This window comes from Terrapene carolina, unplaced genomic scaffold (genome assembly GCF_002925995.2).
Source record: "Terrapene carolina triunguis isolate 2854851 unplaced genomic scaffold, T_m_triunguis-2.0 Scaffold132, whole genome shotgun sequence".
Lineage (NCBI taxonomy): Eukaryota > Metazoa > Chordata > Testudines > Emydidae > Terrapene > Terrapene triunguis.
In genome coordinates this window covers 22,945,254-22,963,522 of record NW_020664483.1, presented here as the reverse complement: position 1 = coordinate 22,963,522, position 18,269 = coordinate 22,945,254, and the positions used below count along the sequence as shown (strand labels likewise).

The window sequence follows — 18,269 nt, the reverse complement described above, 5'->3', positions numbered from 1 at the left end:
CCCTGCGGACATTGAGGGAATGCAGCTGCTGTTGCCGGGGACCAGCATGAGGTTTTGGGTAAAAAATGGGCAAGAAACTATCCTGGCTTGTGTGAAAAGCCGACACCACCTTGGGGAGAAAGGCTAGGTGCGGTCTGAGTTGTACCTTATCCTTGTGGAAGACCGTGTAAGGTGGTTCTGAGGTGAGGGCCTTCAGCTCGGAGACGCGTCTCGCTGACGTAATGGCGACCAGGAAAGCTGTCTTCCAGGAAAGATACAGGAGGGAGCACATAGCCAGTGGTTCGAATGGGGGCCCCATGAGTCGCGAAAGGACCAGGTTAAGGTCCCATGCAGGGATAGGCTGCTGGATTTGAGGATTGAGATGGTCCAAGCCTTTGAGAAAGCGACCAACCATCGGGTTGGCGAAGACAGAGTGTCCAGATGCGCCTGGGTGGAAGGCTGAAATGGAAGTGAGGTGAACCCGCATGGAGGATGCCACCAGGCCTTGCTGTTTCAGGTGCAAGAGGTACTACAAAATGAGGGGCACTGGCACCTGGAGGTTGTGTGTGCGGAGCTGGTCACACCAACACGAAAACCATTTCCAAATTGCCAGATATGTGGCTTGAATAGAGGGCTTCCTGCTGCCCAGCCTTATGGGGTCCGAACACAGAAGCTCCGTGGGGTTCAGCCATGCAGCTTCCAAGCCGCGAGGTGGAGGGACCGCAGGTCGGGATGACAGAGGCGACCATGGTCCTGAGTGAGCAGGTTGGGAAGGATGCTGAAGCTACCAGAATCACCCTCGCCCCGTCCCTGTGGATCTTGAGCGGGACCTTGTGCACTAGGGGGAATGGAGGAAAGGTGTAGAGCAGGCGACCTGTCCAGGGAAGGAGAAACGCGTCCATGAGGGAGCCCGGGCTGCGACCTTGGATGGAGCAGAATGCTGGGCATTTCCTGTTGCTGCAGGTGGCAAACAGGTCGACCTAGGGAAACCCCCACCTTTGGAAGATGTGGTGGACGACATCCAGTCAGAGAGAGATCACTCGTGCGAGTGGAAGGACCTGCTGAGGTGGTCTGCCAGCATGTTCTAGATCCCGGGAAAAAAGGACGCAAAACCCCTTGCCCCTTAGTACTCACGGAACCTCCTCTATCGCCCCCATGGCGAGGAGTGCCTGAACCTCCTGAATAAGGAGTTGCTTGTGAGAGGGGTCCCTGAAGAGGGATGGGGAAGGGGGGTGGGAGGACGGGAAGGAACAAAATTCGAGAGAGTATCCCGCTTCCACCGTGCGAAGGATCCAGCGGTCCAAGGTTATTTGAGACCATGCACGGTGGAAATGGGATAAACGATTAAAAAAAGGTGGAGAAGGATCTGGCAGTAAGGCTGGTATGCCGTCCTTGGGCGTCCCTTCAAAAGGCCTGCTAGGAACCTGAGGATGGTTTGATCAGGCCCTGGCCTTGCCCAAACGGGGGGTTGGAGGGCTTCCTCCTGCCATTCTGCCCCCACCGCCTGTAAGAGTCCTGCCTTGGATGAGGAGGGTAGGAGCGCTGCTGCGGCTGTTGGGGCTTGAAATGCTTCTGCTGGGTTGCTGGGGTGTGCATACCCAGGGACTTCATGGTCGCTTGAGCCCTTAAGGCTATGCAGCCTAGAGTTAGTCTGCTCCACGAACAGGCCCTCCCCATCAAAGGCTAGGTCCTGCAGCATCTGCTGAACCTCAGGTGGCAGGCCAGAGGCTTGTAGCCAGGAGGTGCACCTCATGACAATCCCCGAGGGTAAGGTACACGCGGCTAAGTCTACAGTATCCAATGAGGCCTGTAAAGAGGTCTGTGCCACCATCTTGCCCTCATCAACAAAGGCCCCAAACTCCTCCCTGGACTCAGGAGGCACAAGCTCCTTGAACTTCAGCATGGAGTTCCAGGAGTTAAAGTTGTAGCGGCTCATGAATGCCTGCTGATTGGCAATCCGGAGCTGGAGCCCATCCGTGGAGTACACCTTGTGGCCAAACAAGTCCAGCCACTTGGGGTCCTTCAGCTTGGGTGCTGGGCCTCTCCTTCTCATTCATGGCCACAACCACCAGTGAGCAGAGCTGCGGGTGCATGAGCAAATAGTCATACCCCTTCGAGGGGACAAAGTATTTACATTTGACTCCCTTGGCTGTAGGGGGAATGGAGGCCGGGGTCTGCCAGATGGTTTTGGCATTGGTCTGGATGGTCTTGATGAGGGTCAGGGCCACCTTTGATGGACCTTCTTGGGCCAAAATGTCCACCACCGGGTCCTCCAATTCCACCACCTCCTCGGCCTGCAGGTTCATGTTGTGTGCCACCCTGCACAGGAGGTTCTGATAAGCATGGATATCTATGGGGGGTGGCCCAGAGATAGAGGTGCCCACTACAGCCTCGTCGAGAAGGAGGACGAAGAGGCCATGGGGGGAGAGAGTCGTCCTGACCCCCCGTGCCATGGGGGCTCAATGCCCTGCATCGCTGACCGAAGGCCCAAGCTCGGGAACTGGAGTCAGAGGGGGTCTCGAGGTGGGAAGGGGGCATGACATCTCCTCCACACCCCCAGGAGCAGGCCGACCGGTGGAGGCTTCCGGTACCTGTGGTTCAGAAGTGGCCAACCAGGAAGCACCAGACTGTGCACCCTGGGCCTGGTGTTACGCCCATGGGGTCCAGAACAGCCACTGGGTGGGCCCCTGCCTGTGCGCTGCCATGGTCCTGCCCCTGCATCAGGGCAGCCACAGTCCAACTGGCGGCGGTCCCGGTCTGAAAACCGCAATCCTGTCTCCGAACCCAAGGAACGAGAACCGGACCATGAGGGCCAGGGTGGTGCTGAGCAAATCTGCGCCGGTGAGCGGTGTCAAGGAGAAAGAGAGTGGTGCTGCGAGACTGGGGAGCAGTGTTGGGACCTGCAGCAGTACTGGGATCTGGAGAGGTACCGTGGCCTGGAGCTGCGTTGAGATGATGAGCGGCGCCGGAATTGGTGCTGGGTCTGGGACCTGCTCTGCGACCGGCGGGCGGAGTGGCGCCGTGATCAGGAGCGTCGACACGAACCTGAGCGATGCTGCGAGTCCGACTGGTGTCGCGATGGAGAGCAGTGCTGGGACTCCAAGAGGTGCTGGGAACAGGAGCGGTGCTGGGAATGGGAGCGGTGCCGAGGCTCGACCACTGGAGCCGACGGTGCCGAAGGTCGGATCAACGCTGGCTTGCCTTGAGACGGTGCCATCCGCTGGGGCACCAGAGGCTTGGCATAGAGCAGAGGGGACCTCGATGCCATCATGGCAATGAGGTCCCTTGCAGCCGCAAAAGTGAGCGGGGTGGAAGGCAGCTGGACTTCCACAACACTGCAGGTTGGGGAGTCCAATGGCACCAGACTCAACGGTTCCCCCAATGGGGCCTAAGCTGATGGTGCCATTTCCACAACCTTCGCTGCTGGGCTCTCCCTCGGGGACGTGCCACAGTGGCTGGCTCCAGGGAAGTGGGTCTCTGTGAAGGAGAGCCACCCTTCTCTAGCTTTGGGTGCTGCTTCAGTGCTGGAGAGTGGGAGCGGTGTTGAATCAATGTTGCCGGCTTCATTGCCGGGGAGTGCGGTGCCGCGGGTCTCAGCCAGAGTCCAACCGCGGTGCCGCCTCCAGTACTGCCACCGGGGCGCTGCTCACCGAAGAACTCAGTGCCGGGTCCTGCCGCCCCGAAGGAGGCTGGGGACTAAGTGCCGCCTCCATAAGGAGCTGCTTCAGGTGAAAGTCCCACTCCCTTTTAGTCCGAGGACGAAATCCCTTGCAGATCCTGCACTTCTTGGCTTGGTGAGCCTCCCCCAGACACTTTAGACAAGAGTCATGGGGGTCGCCTGTTGGCATGGATGTGGAGCAGGACTTGCAGGGCTTGAATCCCGCGGTCTTGGGCATGAAGCCCCGAGGAAAAATAGTCGGGGTGGAGGGTAACTCCCCAACCCAACTGCCACTAACTAAAACAAAAACAAAGAACTAGCAACAAAAAACAAACAACAACTATCTACCAAAGCTAGGGAAACATGAAGAACTTGCAGAACAAGACACCACAGTTCCAACATCGTCAATAGGTGGTAAGAAGGAACTGAGGGGGTGCCAGGTTGACAAGGGTATATATTGAGCGCCATGCAGGTGCCACTCCAGGGGGCTCCACAGCCGACCCGACGGATGCTGCTAGTGGAGAAACTTTCCGACAGCCGTGCATGGGGCGCGCGCACACCTAATTGGAATTGATATGAGCAAGCACTCGAAGTATTAATATATTAATTTACAATTACTACACATTAGCTTTAACAGAAGTAAAATATATCCAGTCTGAAAGAAGGAAGTTCTCCATAATCTGAAATGAATGCTACGCTTAAGCAACTTAAAGTTGTCACTAAAAAAGCTAATTCTATTGGGTATATTTAACTATCTCTAAAGATCAGATTTTTAAGAAATATACTCTAGAGATTAAATGAAATATACTGAGATTAAATGAAAAAGCCTTCAGAACAGGTTTGGGAAAATAATTTTAGAAAGTCATTTTTTAGTGTTCCAAAATGTGATTCCCCCCCCCCCCCCCCCCGATCAAAGTATTGACCACTTTGGTTATTTAGTTCAGGGAAAATGTTTTGCCCTCACATATGTATGCAACTCCCACTGTAATCAATGTGAACTGGTCTTGGGAAGAGGATAAGGACCATTTTCTCCCTTCAAATAGTATTGGCTGCATGCCATTCTCTTTTGGCTTTTGTAGCTTTGCCTAATTGATTAGCTGTCAGCAAAAGCAATTTAGGATGGAATTTAATTTTATTTAACAACTTATGTGATATTTCTGAAAAAATAGCTGAATCAATAGAATTAGGGGGTGTCTTGACATTACCATAATGTGTCTTATCATATTGGAGACCTGAGCTCAGTCCTTTACTCTTGGGCTGGGGGCTCTTTGGAGACATCATGTTGAAGGCTTGCTCCTGCTTCCTACAATCACCATGTCTCCAAAGTTGCCTAGAGGACACCAGTGGGGCTCGGACAGAGAAAATTAAGTGCTGATTGTATAATTGTCAGGAGATGTATGCTGTTTGGACATCCACTTGCATAAAAGCAACTCAAAGGCACAACTGTCTCTTCTTTAGAATGACAAGTTTAAGAGGATTTGTTTAGAGCAATTTTACACCACACAGAGTTATCCTTGTTTGGGTTTGCCTTCATTTCTAGTTTGTCATGATCTTCTGTATTAGATCAAACACCATTCAAGTTAGTTTCAGGAGTAAGTTTTCAGAAGTGTGTCCCCCGACCCAGGTGTTGCCTGAAAAATGTGTATATACAATTTTGTGCTTGCAACTGAATTGTGAGTGCACAACTGAGTAGCAGCATCTCTACCTACCTGAATATAGGTACAACTACTCACACATGTGTCTGCAATTCATTCTGGCAGGTGCAAAAATATGATATCAAATTTTATGGCTGCAAACTGTACCCACCAATAGGGACGCCAGACCTCAGTCTGACTAGAACCACCCATACCTTTTAATTCACAGAATAACTTCTCAGAAAAATTGCAGAATCAGAAAAATGGCAGTTATCATGTACCAATATCTTTCTATTATGACATTATGTATAAAGCATAGTTTACCTTCACAGTTGATTCTGTCACTGCTTAACTCAAATCCTGGATTACACTGACAGATAAAAGAACCAAGTATATTGTAGCATTGTTGTGCGCATGGGTTGTTGGCATCACATTCGTTTATGTCTGAAAAGAAAGGTTACATATCTTCATGCACATCTTGTTCTTTGTATCTGATAATTAAGCTGATCAAATTGATTAGTCTTTAGATTGGGTCCACCACTTTGCAAAAGTTAGTAGATTGTATCAATAAAGATTTTGCAGTTGCTGGAACAGTGTCAGATCTGTGCTCTTCATTCCTTGTAGAAAAACTGGAATATTTTTCCAGGAATGAGAGTTATTCTAACATGTAATGAACTCTTCCAAAAATGTTTAGTACAGCTATTAAACTCCACATTCCAGCATCTTTTTTTCCAGGTATGAAATGCCAAGTCTATAAATAATTGATATAAGGAACACATACTGATAAGACCTCTCAGCATGCAGTGGTTAAGATTTTATCTGAGCTATTTATTACTCTTAAAATCTGTTCTTTTAAATTCCATTACAATTATAACATGAGCCACTGAGACCAGTAGAGGGTTTTGCAAAGCTCTAAGGCATAGACCATATTGGGGGAAGGCATTTTTTGATGCTAGATTATTTCTATGATGTGCCCATTTTAAGAACATGTGTGAGGATACTGCAATCTGAAAAAGGAGGCATTTTCAATGGAAAGTTATGTACAGGAACCTGCAATACCCCTCTCTGGAGTCTTTAACACTTATTTTCCATACACCGTTGACTAATTTATTTATGTGTATCAACTTGTATGTAGATTTTTAGTGTACACAGAGGAGGAATACAAGAGAAAATACTCTTCATTCACATCCTAATGTGTTTTATCAGATGCAACCATTATTGAACTTTTACAGTTTTAATATATTTTTTATTTCATGGGCTTTTAAAATGCATATAAACAATGTCAGAAATATTCAGGTGCAGATACAACTAATACAACTGACAAAATTCACTTCTCTACAATCAAAATGCCTATTAAAATCAACCATTCACAAAAAATTCAACTAGGGAGTAAAACATTTAGCCCATATATGTTTAAGATGTGGATGGGAAGGAATGACTATGAAGCATTTTTTCTGTTAAATACTTTTTGATAAAAGTGCAGTGACATTTGTGAGAGCAATGTTATCAGAAACACTAAACAAAAAGACAGAAAAAACAAATGTATCTACTGTATATGCTTCTCTAAAGTTCATCCACTTTCAAGAGATATAAAAGTTGTTACACAAATGTATCCACTGTGGATTTCTGAGGTGTCATAGGAATATAACAGTTAACAGATATACCCATCGCAAACAGTCAGCCACATTATATAGCAAAAATGGCAATCAGCCATTTGTAAAATTTCCTTTTGAGATGAGACATGTTGTGCTTCGAGGTTGGTAACAGGAGAAGGATGTGCTGTAAAGGACCTTTCACGTTTCTTGGTGCTATAGTCATACAAATATCTGAAGAAATATTTCTTGTAAGCTATGGGCTCCCCTCTGCTCACACAGTCTGGAGGAGAACGATTCAGTACCTGTGAAGGGATCTGGGGATGGGAAAGTGTGTGGAGGGTGGCTTCCTTTTCACAACCACCCCAGGAAGCTGCCTCTCCCCTGTTGCAGACACTGTAGATGTGTTCTACTCAGCGATGGTGGAGTGGAGCGAGGGGATAGCAGCTCTGTGTGATGTATACCACCTCAAGACAATCTGGAATTATAACTAAACCATTGTAGAAGTAGCAGTAACTTACCTTCTGTGGCATTTCAACACCATGGAGAAGGCCTTTGTATGTATATGGAATATCACATGGGCAATGCTTTGGAGCAGTGGTGGCAGCTGTGAAACCTCTGGAGAAGCCCAGTGATTGGTGGGCTTCTTCCCTGCCAGTCACAGCATCCGTAGATTTCAATGGCCAATTCCTTTCCCAAATCCACCATACCCTGGGTAAAATCTCAGCTCCACTCATGTCAATGGCAAAAACTCAATTGATTTCAGTGGGACCAGGACTTCTGCAACATCCTCTCTTGGGGGCTGAAGATCTGTTTTCCCGTTATGGTCATTTCAAGCTCAAAGTGGGGGATGATTTAGTCTTATGTATCATATAACCATTTAGCTTAGTCATATTCAGTGAAAACAGATTTCCTCCCCCACCCCACTTCTTAATTCGAACCCACACAATAGCAGTGGATGAAATGGAAACTTTAGTTCCCTTCTTCATAAATTCTTTCATGGATTGCATGTATCTTCACTGGTGTGACTGAGTAGTTTTTGCCACATATGGAAATAAATCTATGCTTGCCCCTGGAAAATCACCTTTCTTATCTGCTTCACTTTAGAAATAACATCCCTCTACCAAAAAGTTACTAAAAGAAATAGTCATGTTGAATGTATCTTGCACCTCATTAGGCAAATCTGCTTGCAGCCTAATGTCCTCCTTTCTTCTTATTAACTCTAGGTCTTCCAATAAAAAATCCTGTAGATTCCATCAAACTCAGTAACGGTCTTATGGCTCAGTTACTAGGATTTCTTTATCATTTTATTTACAATGGCACTAGTCCTCAGTGTGCCCCAAATCACTCATTTTAATTTTTAATACTATTTCCCAAGGATTCACATTTGAAATGCCGAGACACGTTTTCTTTCATCAATATATTTATCATGTGCTGCTGCGAATTAACCTTAGCTGTAAGAACTTGGCATTGCTTTCTCCAGTTTCCAGTTTTAGGGCCTGATTCTGATCTCATTTAAGCTGCTGTAGATCAGAAGTAACTCCATTAAAGTCAATGGAGCACTAGTATAAAACCAGTGTAACTGAGAGGAGAGTCAGGCCCAAGATTTAATAATGAGTTCAGCGCCCTGATGACCAGATTGCCAAATTCATGGCCCACAGAAACCAGTCTGCCAACAAAATAATCCATTTTCAAAGCGAGTCTCCATTTTTGTGTCCAAGGATTCTGTGTTCCTCAAGATTATTACTTTGATCAGTTCCAAGAGTCTGTAAGCCTAGGAAAGCATGACATACTTTAAAATATTCTGCCTGTTGACTTGAGCTGATGAAAGCTAGCAATGGGTCAGTAGTTGTCTTTTGTAACCACATGGGCTGGTTCATATGGATATACAGAGAAGTGCTTACCTACGCAAGTGTGGTTGTTGGCTGCTAACTGGAACCCAGAGTTGCACTGGCAGTAATAGGAACCTGGAGTGTTCACACATCGATGGTGGCAGTATGGAGGGAGATTGCATTCATCTATGTCTGTTACCATAACAAGAGCAAAACAGTAAAAATGTTAGCTCAAATGTAATAACAAAAGTTCACTGTTGCCATCTTGTGCCCAAATAAACAGTGTAAAGTGAGCTGGATCTGATTAAATGAAAAGAGAGAAGCTAATTTGCAGCTCGATTCTGCTCCTACTTAAGTTCCCTCCTTGACTTCAATGGGAACAGCATTGTGCTCTTTCTCTTGTCTTCATGTCTTAAGTTTTGTTAAAATCAGCTTTACACTGAGTATGTTTGCTCAGCCAATGATGTCAATACACATAAACATTATCCTTTATTTGGTGTTTAAATCACACCCATACTGTAGTATTGATCTCTGTATTTGTTATGTAACTTAGAACATGCTTCCTGACTACATGGAACAGGGCTGCGAGCCGGCGAACAGCGCTGCTAACAGGGGAGTTTGAGTGGGAGTTCCATTGGAGGAGAAGGTATACAGCTGAGTCAAGGGAGAGAATTATTCCAGGAGTGGGTGGGTCAGCTTTTGTGGCCTGCATCATACGGGAGGTCAGACTAGATGATCATAATGGTCCCTTCTGACCTTAAAGTCTATGAGTCTATGAGTCTATCTTGACCAGACATAAAGTGGACCAGCAGAGTGGCTCTTAAGCTCCTTTTCTGTACAAAAGTACACATATCAACAACTTAATGCTAAACCTCTGTGGATCCATTAGCAATTCAGAATCCAAGCACTCTCTCTGTCCCGAGTCCATGGGAGTGACAGGGGTGTGAAGTGAGCAGGGATCAGGCCTGGAAAAGAAGTGGAGAGCTGGGATTTCAGGGGAATGTGGGCTCCATCCCCCCACAGGACTTGGCCAGCTACTCAAAGGACTCCCCTCATCCCCCTCCATCCCTTCCTAGGCAAGACAGCACAGCAGTTCCCTATAGCCACTGGCTGCCAGCCCCTGGCTGTGCTCTCTGACTCAGTGGAGGAAATAAGATTGCATGATTGAAGTCAATGCTATCTCAGGCAGTATTAACTTTCCCTGCAGACTGGCCATAATTCTGGGGTGGAGCATGCTGCCTTTCCCAGTTTCAGCATTCCTAAAGTGCAGCCGAGCGGGTATTCCACCTACAAACAGTATAAAGTGTTCAACAGCCCTACCTTGACCTCTTGGCACGTTGCAAGCTATGCATGGGTCAAGCCACAGACCTCTGCCCCAGCTCATGTGCATCTGCAGAACAGTTTCTACTACATAGCTAAGTTGGCCATGCATGCACGGGAGAATCTTCTTTAGCTATGACCTTTACAAGCTTAACAAACGAAATCCATGCAAAGCTCTTCAAGGCAGGGACTGTGTTGTCTTGTGCGTCTGCACAATGCCTAGGCCTGTATCACTGGATTTAACTCTTACTAAAGTCAATGGAAAGACTCCCATTGATTTTACTGGGAGTTGCACTTGGCTCACAATTGTGCCGAGGGCCACTGGGCACTACCCCCATACAAGTAATAAATATAGTAACAGCTAAATTCAATTAAAAGTATTGAATATGCTTAAAATAGTTTGTAGCTCCATCCTTTAGAGACTATTTACTTTTCATCCATCATCTTTCTAAACAGATCCTCCAACAGCAATTCTGGGTCCCAGGGCAGAACAGTCAATGGGACCCCAGCCCACGTGGATGCGGTCCACCTGACATTTAGGTGGTGCTGCCACCTATACTGGCTGGTGCCGGCAAGTTGCTGCCACCTACGCTGGCTGGTGCCCAGCAAGTTGCTGCCACCTGTGCTGGCTGATGCCCAGCAAGCTGCTGCCAGCTGCACTGCTGGTGCCCAGAGAGCTGCCAGCTGTGTTGCTGGGCATGCTCTTCCAACACAGCCATGGCTTCCCCGTGCCTGGCTGGCTGCCTTCGCCATTGCCGGTACAATCCTGCGCATGCCTAGGAGCCCTGCCAGAGGCGACTACTGGGAGGGACTCAAAGAGGGGCATCAGCTAAGAGGGGGGACACATGACACCCCCACATGACCCCTTCCATGGGACTCCTCCCCACCCTGCCCCCAGCCCGGGCCCTCCGTGCTCTCCCCATCCCCTCCTCCCCATCCCACGTTACTTGAGCAGGGGGCTCTGTCCTCCTGCTGTGCCAGCCTGGCTACCACTGCTGTTCGCTACTCTTCTGGCCGCCAGGCTCCGGAGCCACGCCCGGATGATGCACGGTGCAGCACAGCAGTTACTTGGGAGAGTGCCTGGCTGCGGCAGTAGCTTGCCGCTTCTGGTGACAGTGGCCGAGTGAGCCGGAGTCCCCCCGCCCTCCCTGGCATACTCGGAGTAGGCTCCTGTCCCCAGAAGCTGAGCCTGGGCAGGGAGGGAGAGGGCTGCCACTGTTGTTGCTCCCTGCCTTGCCCAGGCTCAGCTTCTGGGGACAGGAGCCGACTCTGAGCATGCCGGGGCGGGTTCCGGCTCACTCGGCCACTGTCACTAGAGAAGCTGAGCCCCAGGGCAGCTGCTGCGCTGCACCGGGCAGTGTGGCCGGAAGAGGAGAGACTCTGGCCCCGCCTCTTCCCTTCCGGCTCTGGCCCCGCCCCTTCCTCTCCCCAGCCAAGGCTGGCTGCTGGGTTGAGTGCCCTGAGCAGGCATCTGGGGAGGGCGGGCAGCCAACCTTTCCCACCCCCCCTGGCCCCTTTAAATTGCCCTGGCCCCTGGGCAATTGCCCCCTTTCTCCCTCCCCGCCATCGGCGGGCCTGTTTCTAAATTATATGGAGTTATAGTTCCACATAAAGTTTGAAAATGAACCTTGATAACCAACAAACATCGCTTATGCTAGTTCAGAACTTACCAACACACTGTTCCCCGCGTTTCTGGTAACCTGAGGGACACTGGCAGCTGAAAGACCCTCTTAAATTGACGCATACTTGATCTGCCCTGCAGTTATGGGTTCCTGTTGCACATTCATCTATATCTTCATAAAACAGCAAATACAACGTTAGTCAGAAACTTTGGTTCAAATTTAAAATTTTTTACCCATCTCCAACCATACTTTAAATGAAGATAGCAAGTTTCAAATTCGTTCAAAAGATTTTTATGCCAGGGTTTATTCTGTTTACAGAACACACAACACTGTTGTGACGTTCCCCTCTGGTGTTATCTGGACGGGTGATCTGCTAGGTCACTCCAATCCTTGACTCTGGGAGCCAGCCTTACTCTGCTTTGCTGTGAGAACCCCCATTCCCGGGCTGTTCACGTACAGCCTCTGGCATGTAAGCTGCTCCTTGGATTGTGCAACCGAATGACTGTAGCCAATATCTCCGGTCCCAGACACAATCCTAGGAACCTCCGTCTTGCAGTGTCCAGTTGTGCCTGCTGGATGCTGCAAGCTTATATGAGTTCATCAATTTAACAAAGAAATTGATATGTACCAGACTTGTTATCCTAAGGGAAGTCTCTGACACACTTCAAACCAAACACACTGCTTCAGGTAGAATAAACAAACAGATAATATAAACTACAAAGATAAATGTTAAGTGATTATAAGTCAAAGCATAACAAGTCAGATTTGGTCAAATGAAATAAAAGCAAAACACATTCTAAGTTGATCTTAACACTTTCAATGCCCTTACAAACTTAGATGCTTCTCACCACAGGCTGGCTGGTTGCTCTTCAGCCAGGCTCTCCCCTTTGATCAGCGCTTCAGTAGCTTGGTGTGGCGTCTGTAGATGTAGGTGGAAGAGAGAGGAAGAGCATGGCAAAGTCTCTCCCTTTTATAATATTCTTTCTGCCCTCTTGGCTTTGCCCCCCCCCCCCGCCTTGAGAGTCAGATGAGCATTACCTCATCACAGTCCCAAACTGGCCAAAGGAAGGAGGGTGACTCACTTAAAAGTCCAACAGATCCTTTTGTTGCTGCCTAGGCCAGTGTCCTTTGTTCCTGTGAGGCTGGGCTGGGTTTGTTCTATACCTGCCCTGATGAGGTGTGAACTGCCTCTCCACTCATGGAGAGTTTTTGCCTGGGCTTATTTTAAACCATGAGGATACATTTTCAGCCTCATAACTGCATACATGAAATTATAACCTATAACATTACTATAACATTATTGTAACAAGAATGCTCAGTGCATCGTGAGCCTTCCAAAGATACCCGACATGACAAACTTTGCATTGGATCCCACACAATCATTTTACAAGGATGAACATGGGGGTGCTTGGTGTTCCCCTGAGCTACAGAGTGTCACAACTGTTTGATTCCTTTGGGTCACAAACCAAAAATTTCTAACAATACTTAAATCTGACCGATTGTATCTTAAAATATTTCCAATATTAATTTTTTTCTCCATAGGAATTTATTCTAGGTTGGGCTGGTAGCGCCACCTATTATTAGACCTGTTTTCAATTGCTTACAACTTTCGAAATATTAACTATTTGGGCTGAAATTGTCACTGCTGGGTATCTTTTGTAGGTTGAATATTCAGCTACAATGCTTCAACTGTTTTCAAGAATGAGACTAGTGAAAAATATGTTGTTCTGTGCATGTTAAAAAATATTCTGGTGACCTCTTTTTGTACTGAGAAGGGGACAAGTTTCATTTAGAAGCCCAAGCACAGAGCTGGAGTTTAAAGGGCTCTAGGATGGGACTGAAGACCTGGCAGTGGGCTAACCATTTGTTAAACTTTGTTACCCCAGGAAGGCAATGTAAGTGAAGGAGTGACCTGGCTGGAGAGCTGGGGACATCACAGAACCCTAAAGGCAAAGAGTCTTCAGGGAGAAAGCCCTGGGGGCATTGCTCCATACTAGGGCAGGGACAGACTTAAAGCTAGTTCAGAAGGGGCTAAGGACTGAGCCCACAGACAGTGCTGCAGGTACCAACAAGGGCATAGTGATAGGCCCTGTTGTACTTTTGTTACCCCGGAAGGGACTTGCTTGTTTGTTCACATATCGAAAGTGTGTGAACTGGCTGGAGGGCTGGGCCACTGAAGACCCACCTGATGAGGTTAATAGCCGACAGGGGGTGTCGGGAGCAGAAAGAGAAAGAGTGCAGGGTCACACCCAACTGAGAGAAGGCGCTCCTGAGAGGTGAGTGTCCCCCCATCTCAAATCCATTAGCAAAATGTCTCGTCCTTCTGTAGTGCTGGTACATGTACAGGATTAAACAAACTGCTTTCAGTTACTTGTTAGCTCAAGTGGCAGAGGTCTGTGCAGCACATCTAAAGATTCCAACCCTGCTGATGTGGATGTCATTATAAGGCCACATGATGAATTTCTTTTTTTAAAGTTAGGAAATTACACACACAAAATGACATTGAGAGAACATTATTAAGTTTGCAAAGTTAAAGCACTTAAAGGTAGGAAATGACAGAATTAAGGTTGTCTGTACACCTGAATCTGCCCTCCTTCTGCATACACATTATGATAGTCTTCAGTTATATGATCATATACTCATCAATGGTTTAGATAATGGCATCAAGAGTACACTTATAAAGTTTGTGGATGATACCAAGTTGGGAGGGTGGCAAGTGTTTTGGAGGTTAGGATTAAAATTCAAAATGATCTGGACAAACTGGAGAAATGGTCTGCAGTAAATAGGATGAAATTCAATAAGGACAAATGCAAAGTACTCCACTTAGGAAGGAACAATCAGTTGCACACATACAAAATAGGAAATGACTGCCTAGGAAAGAGTACTACAGAAAGGGATGATAATGGATCACAACCTAAATATGAGTCAACAGTGTAACACTGTTGCAAAAAAAAAAAAGCAAACATCATTCTGGGATGTATTAGCAAGAGTGTTGCGAGCAAGATAGGAGAAGTCATTCTTCCACTCTACTCTGCCCTGATAATTAGGGCCCTATCAAATTCAAGGTCCATTTTGGTCAATTTCACAGTCATATGATTTTAAAAATAATAAATTTCATGATATCAGCTATTTAAATCTGAAATTTTATGGTGTTGTAATTGTAGGGGTCCTGACCCAAAAAGGAGTTGTGGGAGGGTCACAAGGTTATTGTAAGGGGGGTTGCGGTACTGCTACCCTTACTTCTGCATTGCTGCTGGCAGTGGCGCTGCCTTCAGAGCCAGGCAGCTGGAGAGTGGCAGCTGCTGGCTGCGAGTCCAGCTCTGAAGGCAGAGCCACCACCAGCAGCAGTGCAGAAGTCAGGATGGCATGGTATAGTATTGCCACCCTGACTTCTGCGCTACTGCCTGTAGATCTGGGCCCTCAGTCAGCAGCTGCCACTGTCTGGCCACCCAGCTCTGAAGGCAGCAGTGCAGAAGTAAAGGGTGGCATGGTATAGTATTGCTACCCTTACTTCTGTGCTGCTGCTGTCGGGGCGTTGCCTTCAGAACTGGGTGCCCAGCCAATGGCCACTGCTCTCCGGCCGCCTAGCTCTGAAGGCAGCACAGAACTAAGGGTGGCAATACTGCAACCCCCCTAAAATAACATTGTGACCCCCCTGCAACTCCCTTTTGGGTCAGGGACCCCAATTTGAGAAACACTGGTCTTCCCCATGAAATCTGTACAGTATAGGGTAAAAGCACACAATAGACCAGATTTCACAGGGGAAGACCAGATTTCATGGTCTGTGACGCATTTTTCATGGCTGTGAATTTGGTATGGCCCTACTGATATGGCCTCAACTGAAGTATTGTGTCCAGTTCTGGGTGCCACATTTCAGGAAATATGTGGAAAAATGCAAGAGAAGAGCAATAAAAATGATTAAAGATCTAGAAAACATGACTAATGACGGAAGATTGAAAAAATTGGGTTTGTTTAGTCTGGAGAAGACAATACTGTGGGGGGGGACATGATAGCAGTTTTCAAGTACATAAAAGGTTTTTACAAAAAGGAGGGGAAAATTATTCTCATTAACCTCTGAGGATAGGACAAGAAGCAATGGGCTTCAATTGAAGTAAGGGTGGTTTAGGTTGGACTTTAGGAAAAACTTCCTAACTGTCAGGGTGGTTAAGCACTGGAATAAATTGCCAAGGGAGGTTGTGGAATCTCCATCATTGGAGATTTTTAAGAGCAGGTTAGACAAACACCTGTCAGGGATGGTCTAGATAATACCTAGTCCTTCCATGAGTGCAGGGGACTGGACTAGATGACCTCTCGAGGTCCCTTCCAGTTCTATGATTCTATTTTTTCACAGAACCCTGGCCACATTTAGTACACAGGATGGATCTGCTCTGGGGATGATCAGGTTAGTGTCCAAAGAAGGCTGTTGTCTGTAGAATCCCTGCCTCATTTCTTGCAGAAGCTGGAAAGTGTGTACTATTTGTACCACTGGGGCAGGTGGGTCTAGGCCTGCCCATAACTAAAGGCTTGCCCTTCAGATAAGGAGGAGGGACCACAAAGCCCAGGCTACAATTGAGTTCTTGAGACAACAAACGAAAAAAACAGGAGCAGGAGTGAGGTAAGATTTTAAAAATGAGGGATCCAGAGGAGAACCCCAAGCAGCGAACCCTGGACAGCGCCCACTGCTTCTCTAAAGTATCCAAGGAGTCAGTGGATGCTGCCCAGAGGAACTCTGCCTGGAGACGTGAGCAGACGAGGTACAGGAAATAGGCCCCACAGTCGCTGGGTGCCCTGTGCCCAGCTTCCTCCTCTTGAAGTGATGGATGGCCATCTTGGCTAGTTCTAGGAGGAGACTGAGGAGGAAGTCCTTTGACTTGGTGGGGCCAGGGATGGGGTGTGCATAGATTAGGGTGACCAGATGTCCTGATTTTATAGGGACAGTCCCGATTTTTTGGTCTTTTCTTATATAGGCTCCTATTACCTCCCAACCCTGTCCCAATTTTTCATACTTGCTGTCTGGTTACCCTAGCATAGATCAGGAGGAACAGGGATGGAAAATGTGTAGAGAATGAGGCAGGGAATTGCAGGAAGAGAAAGGAGGGTCTCATGGTTAAGGCAGCTGAATGATGCCCTAGAGCAGCGGTTCTCGAACTGTGGGTCAGGACCCCAAAGTGGGTCACAACCCCATTTTAATGGGGTTGCCAGGGCTGGCATTAGACTTGCTGGGACCTGGGGCTGAAGCCAAAGCCCGAGCCCTCACAGCGGGCCTCGGGTTTTGGCTTCAGCTCTGGGTGACGGGACTCAGGCTACAGGCCCCCGCCCAAGGTTGAAGCCCTTGGACTTTGGCTTTGGCACCCCCACCCTCTGTGGTGGAGCTCAGGCTTCAGCTTTGGCCTGCTCCCGCCTGGGGTGGCGGGGCTTGGGCGGCCTCAGGGCTCAGTCCTCTCTCCTGGGGTTGTGTGGTAATTTTTATTGTCAAAAAGGGGTCGCGGTGCAATGAAGTTTGAGAACCCCTACCCTAGAGACATGGATTCTACCCCTGCTTCTGGCAGAGAGAACCTACATGATGCTACTCAAATCACTTAAACCAAACTTTTCACAAGTGGGTGGCCACTAATTATCCTTCCTCATTTTCTGATTGCCTGACTTGAGACCTTGTGGTCTGATTTGCAGAAGTTCTGAGCACTCACAGCTGCAACTGAAGCCAATGGAAGCTGTGGTTTGAACATATACATGCTATATAATGTTAAGTACTCTGAAAAATCAGAGTATTTCAAATTGGGCACCCAGAATTAGTGGATGGTTTTGACCTTATTTTGTGTGCCTCGGTTCCCAATCTGTAAAGCAATAGTACTCTCTCACACACAAGGGGGCTGAATGAAGTTTGCACAGGCAACTGAATTCTGGCATTTCCTAACTTTTAAATGATTAACTTTGTAATCTCAACAATGTTCTTTTAATGTAGTTTTTTGTGTATGTAATTATATGTACGATTCAATGCAGTTTATAAGTCAGACTGAATGCAGATAAATAAAAGTATACAAAAGAGTAACTATTGTGTTTTTCTGATATTCTGATTTGTTTTCTTCATAATATCTTGGTGTACTTAGTTATAATTACGCTCTGTGTGTTGATAAGGATTGTATACAACTAAATTACAATTTGCTTTATCATTTGATCATCCAACTTGTTTCTTAGAGTTTCTTATTGTAACCTGACACAGAACAGTGAAAGGACTTTGTAATGTTGGCTTTCTACACAAACTGGAAGCTGTAGGCTGAATAAACAAATTCCTTAAAACTCATGATCTCTAGTTTACAAATCTCAGCTGAACTCTCTATTTGTACAGGCACTGGGGATCTTAGAACATCACCTGTGGCAGATTCTGGGTGGTGCTTTGGAAAAAGTGATGGATTCTTTCACATATCAAATGAAAATAATTTTGACCACAAAATTCAATAAAAAATAAACTATCAACAGTTTGAATTAATTTTCAGTGTTTGCCCTTTTCTCAAATGTCCAAATATTAGCTATATACTTCCTCTAAATCTGACAGCTCAAATAAAGGTCTAACTCTTGCGCTGTCCTTTTCATTTCTGCATGTTATCAGTTCTGAAGTCAGCATACTAATATAC

The 18,269-nt window shown here is 47.0% G+C and overlaps 1 protein-coding gene across 1 annotated transcript in view; it reads right to left on the bottom strand.

The window, feature by feature from the left end:
* EFEMP1 (EGF containing fibulin extracellular matrix protein 1) overlaps positions 1 to 18,269 on the bottom strand; it is a 79,217-nt gene that overhangs the window by 8,002 nt on the left and 52,946 nt on the right. Inside the window, exons 4-6 of the mRNA XM_029911903.1 lie at positions 11,686 to 11,808; positions 8,768 to 8,887; positions 5,596 to 5,715 (exon numbers count right to left, since the gene is read on the bottom strand). Of these exons, the coding sequence (XP_029767763.1) occupies positions 5,596 to 5,715; positions 8,768 to 8,887; positions 11,686 to 11,808 (363 nt within the window). The remainder of the gene's footprint in view (positions 1 to 5,595; positions 5,716 to 8,767; positions 8,888 to 11,685; positions 11,809 to 18,269) is intronic.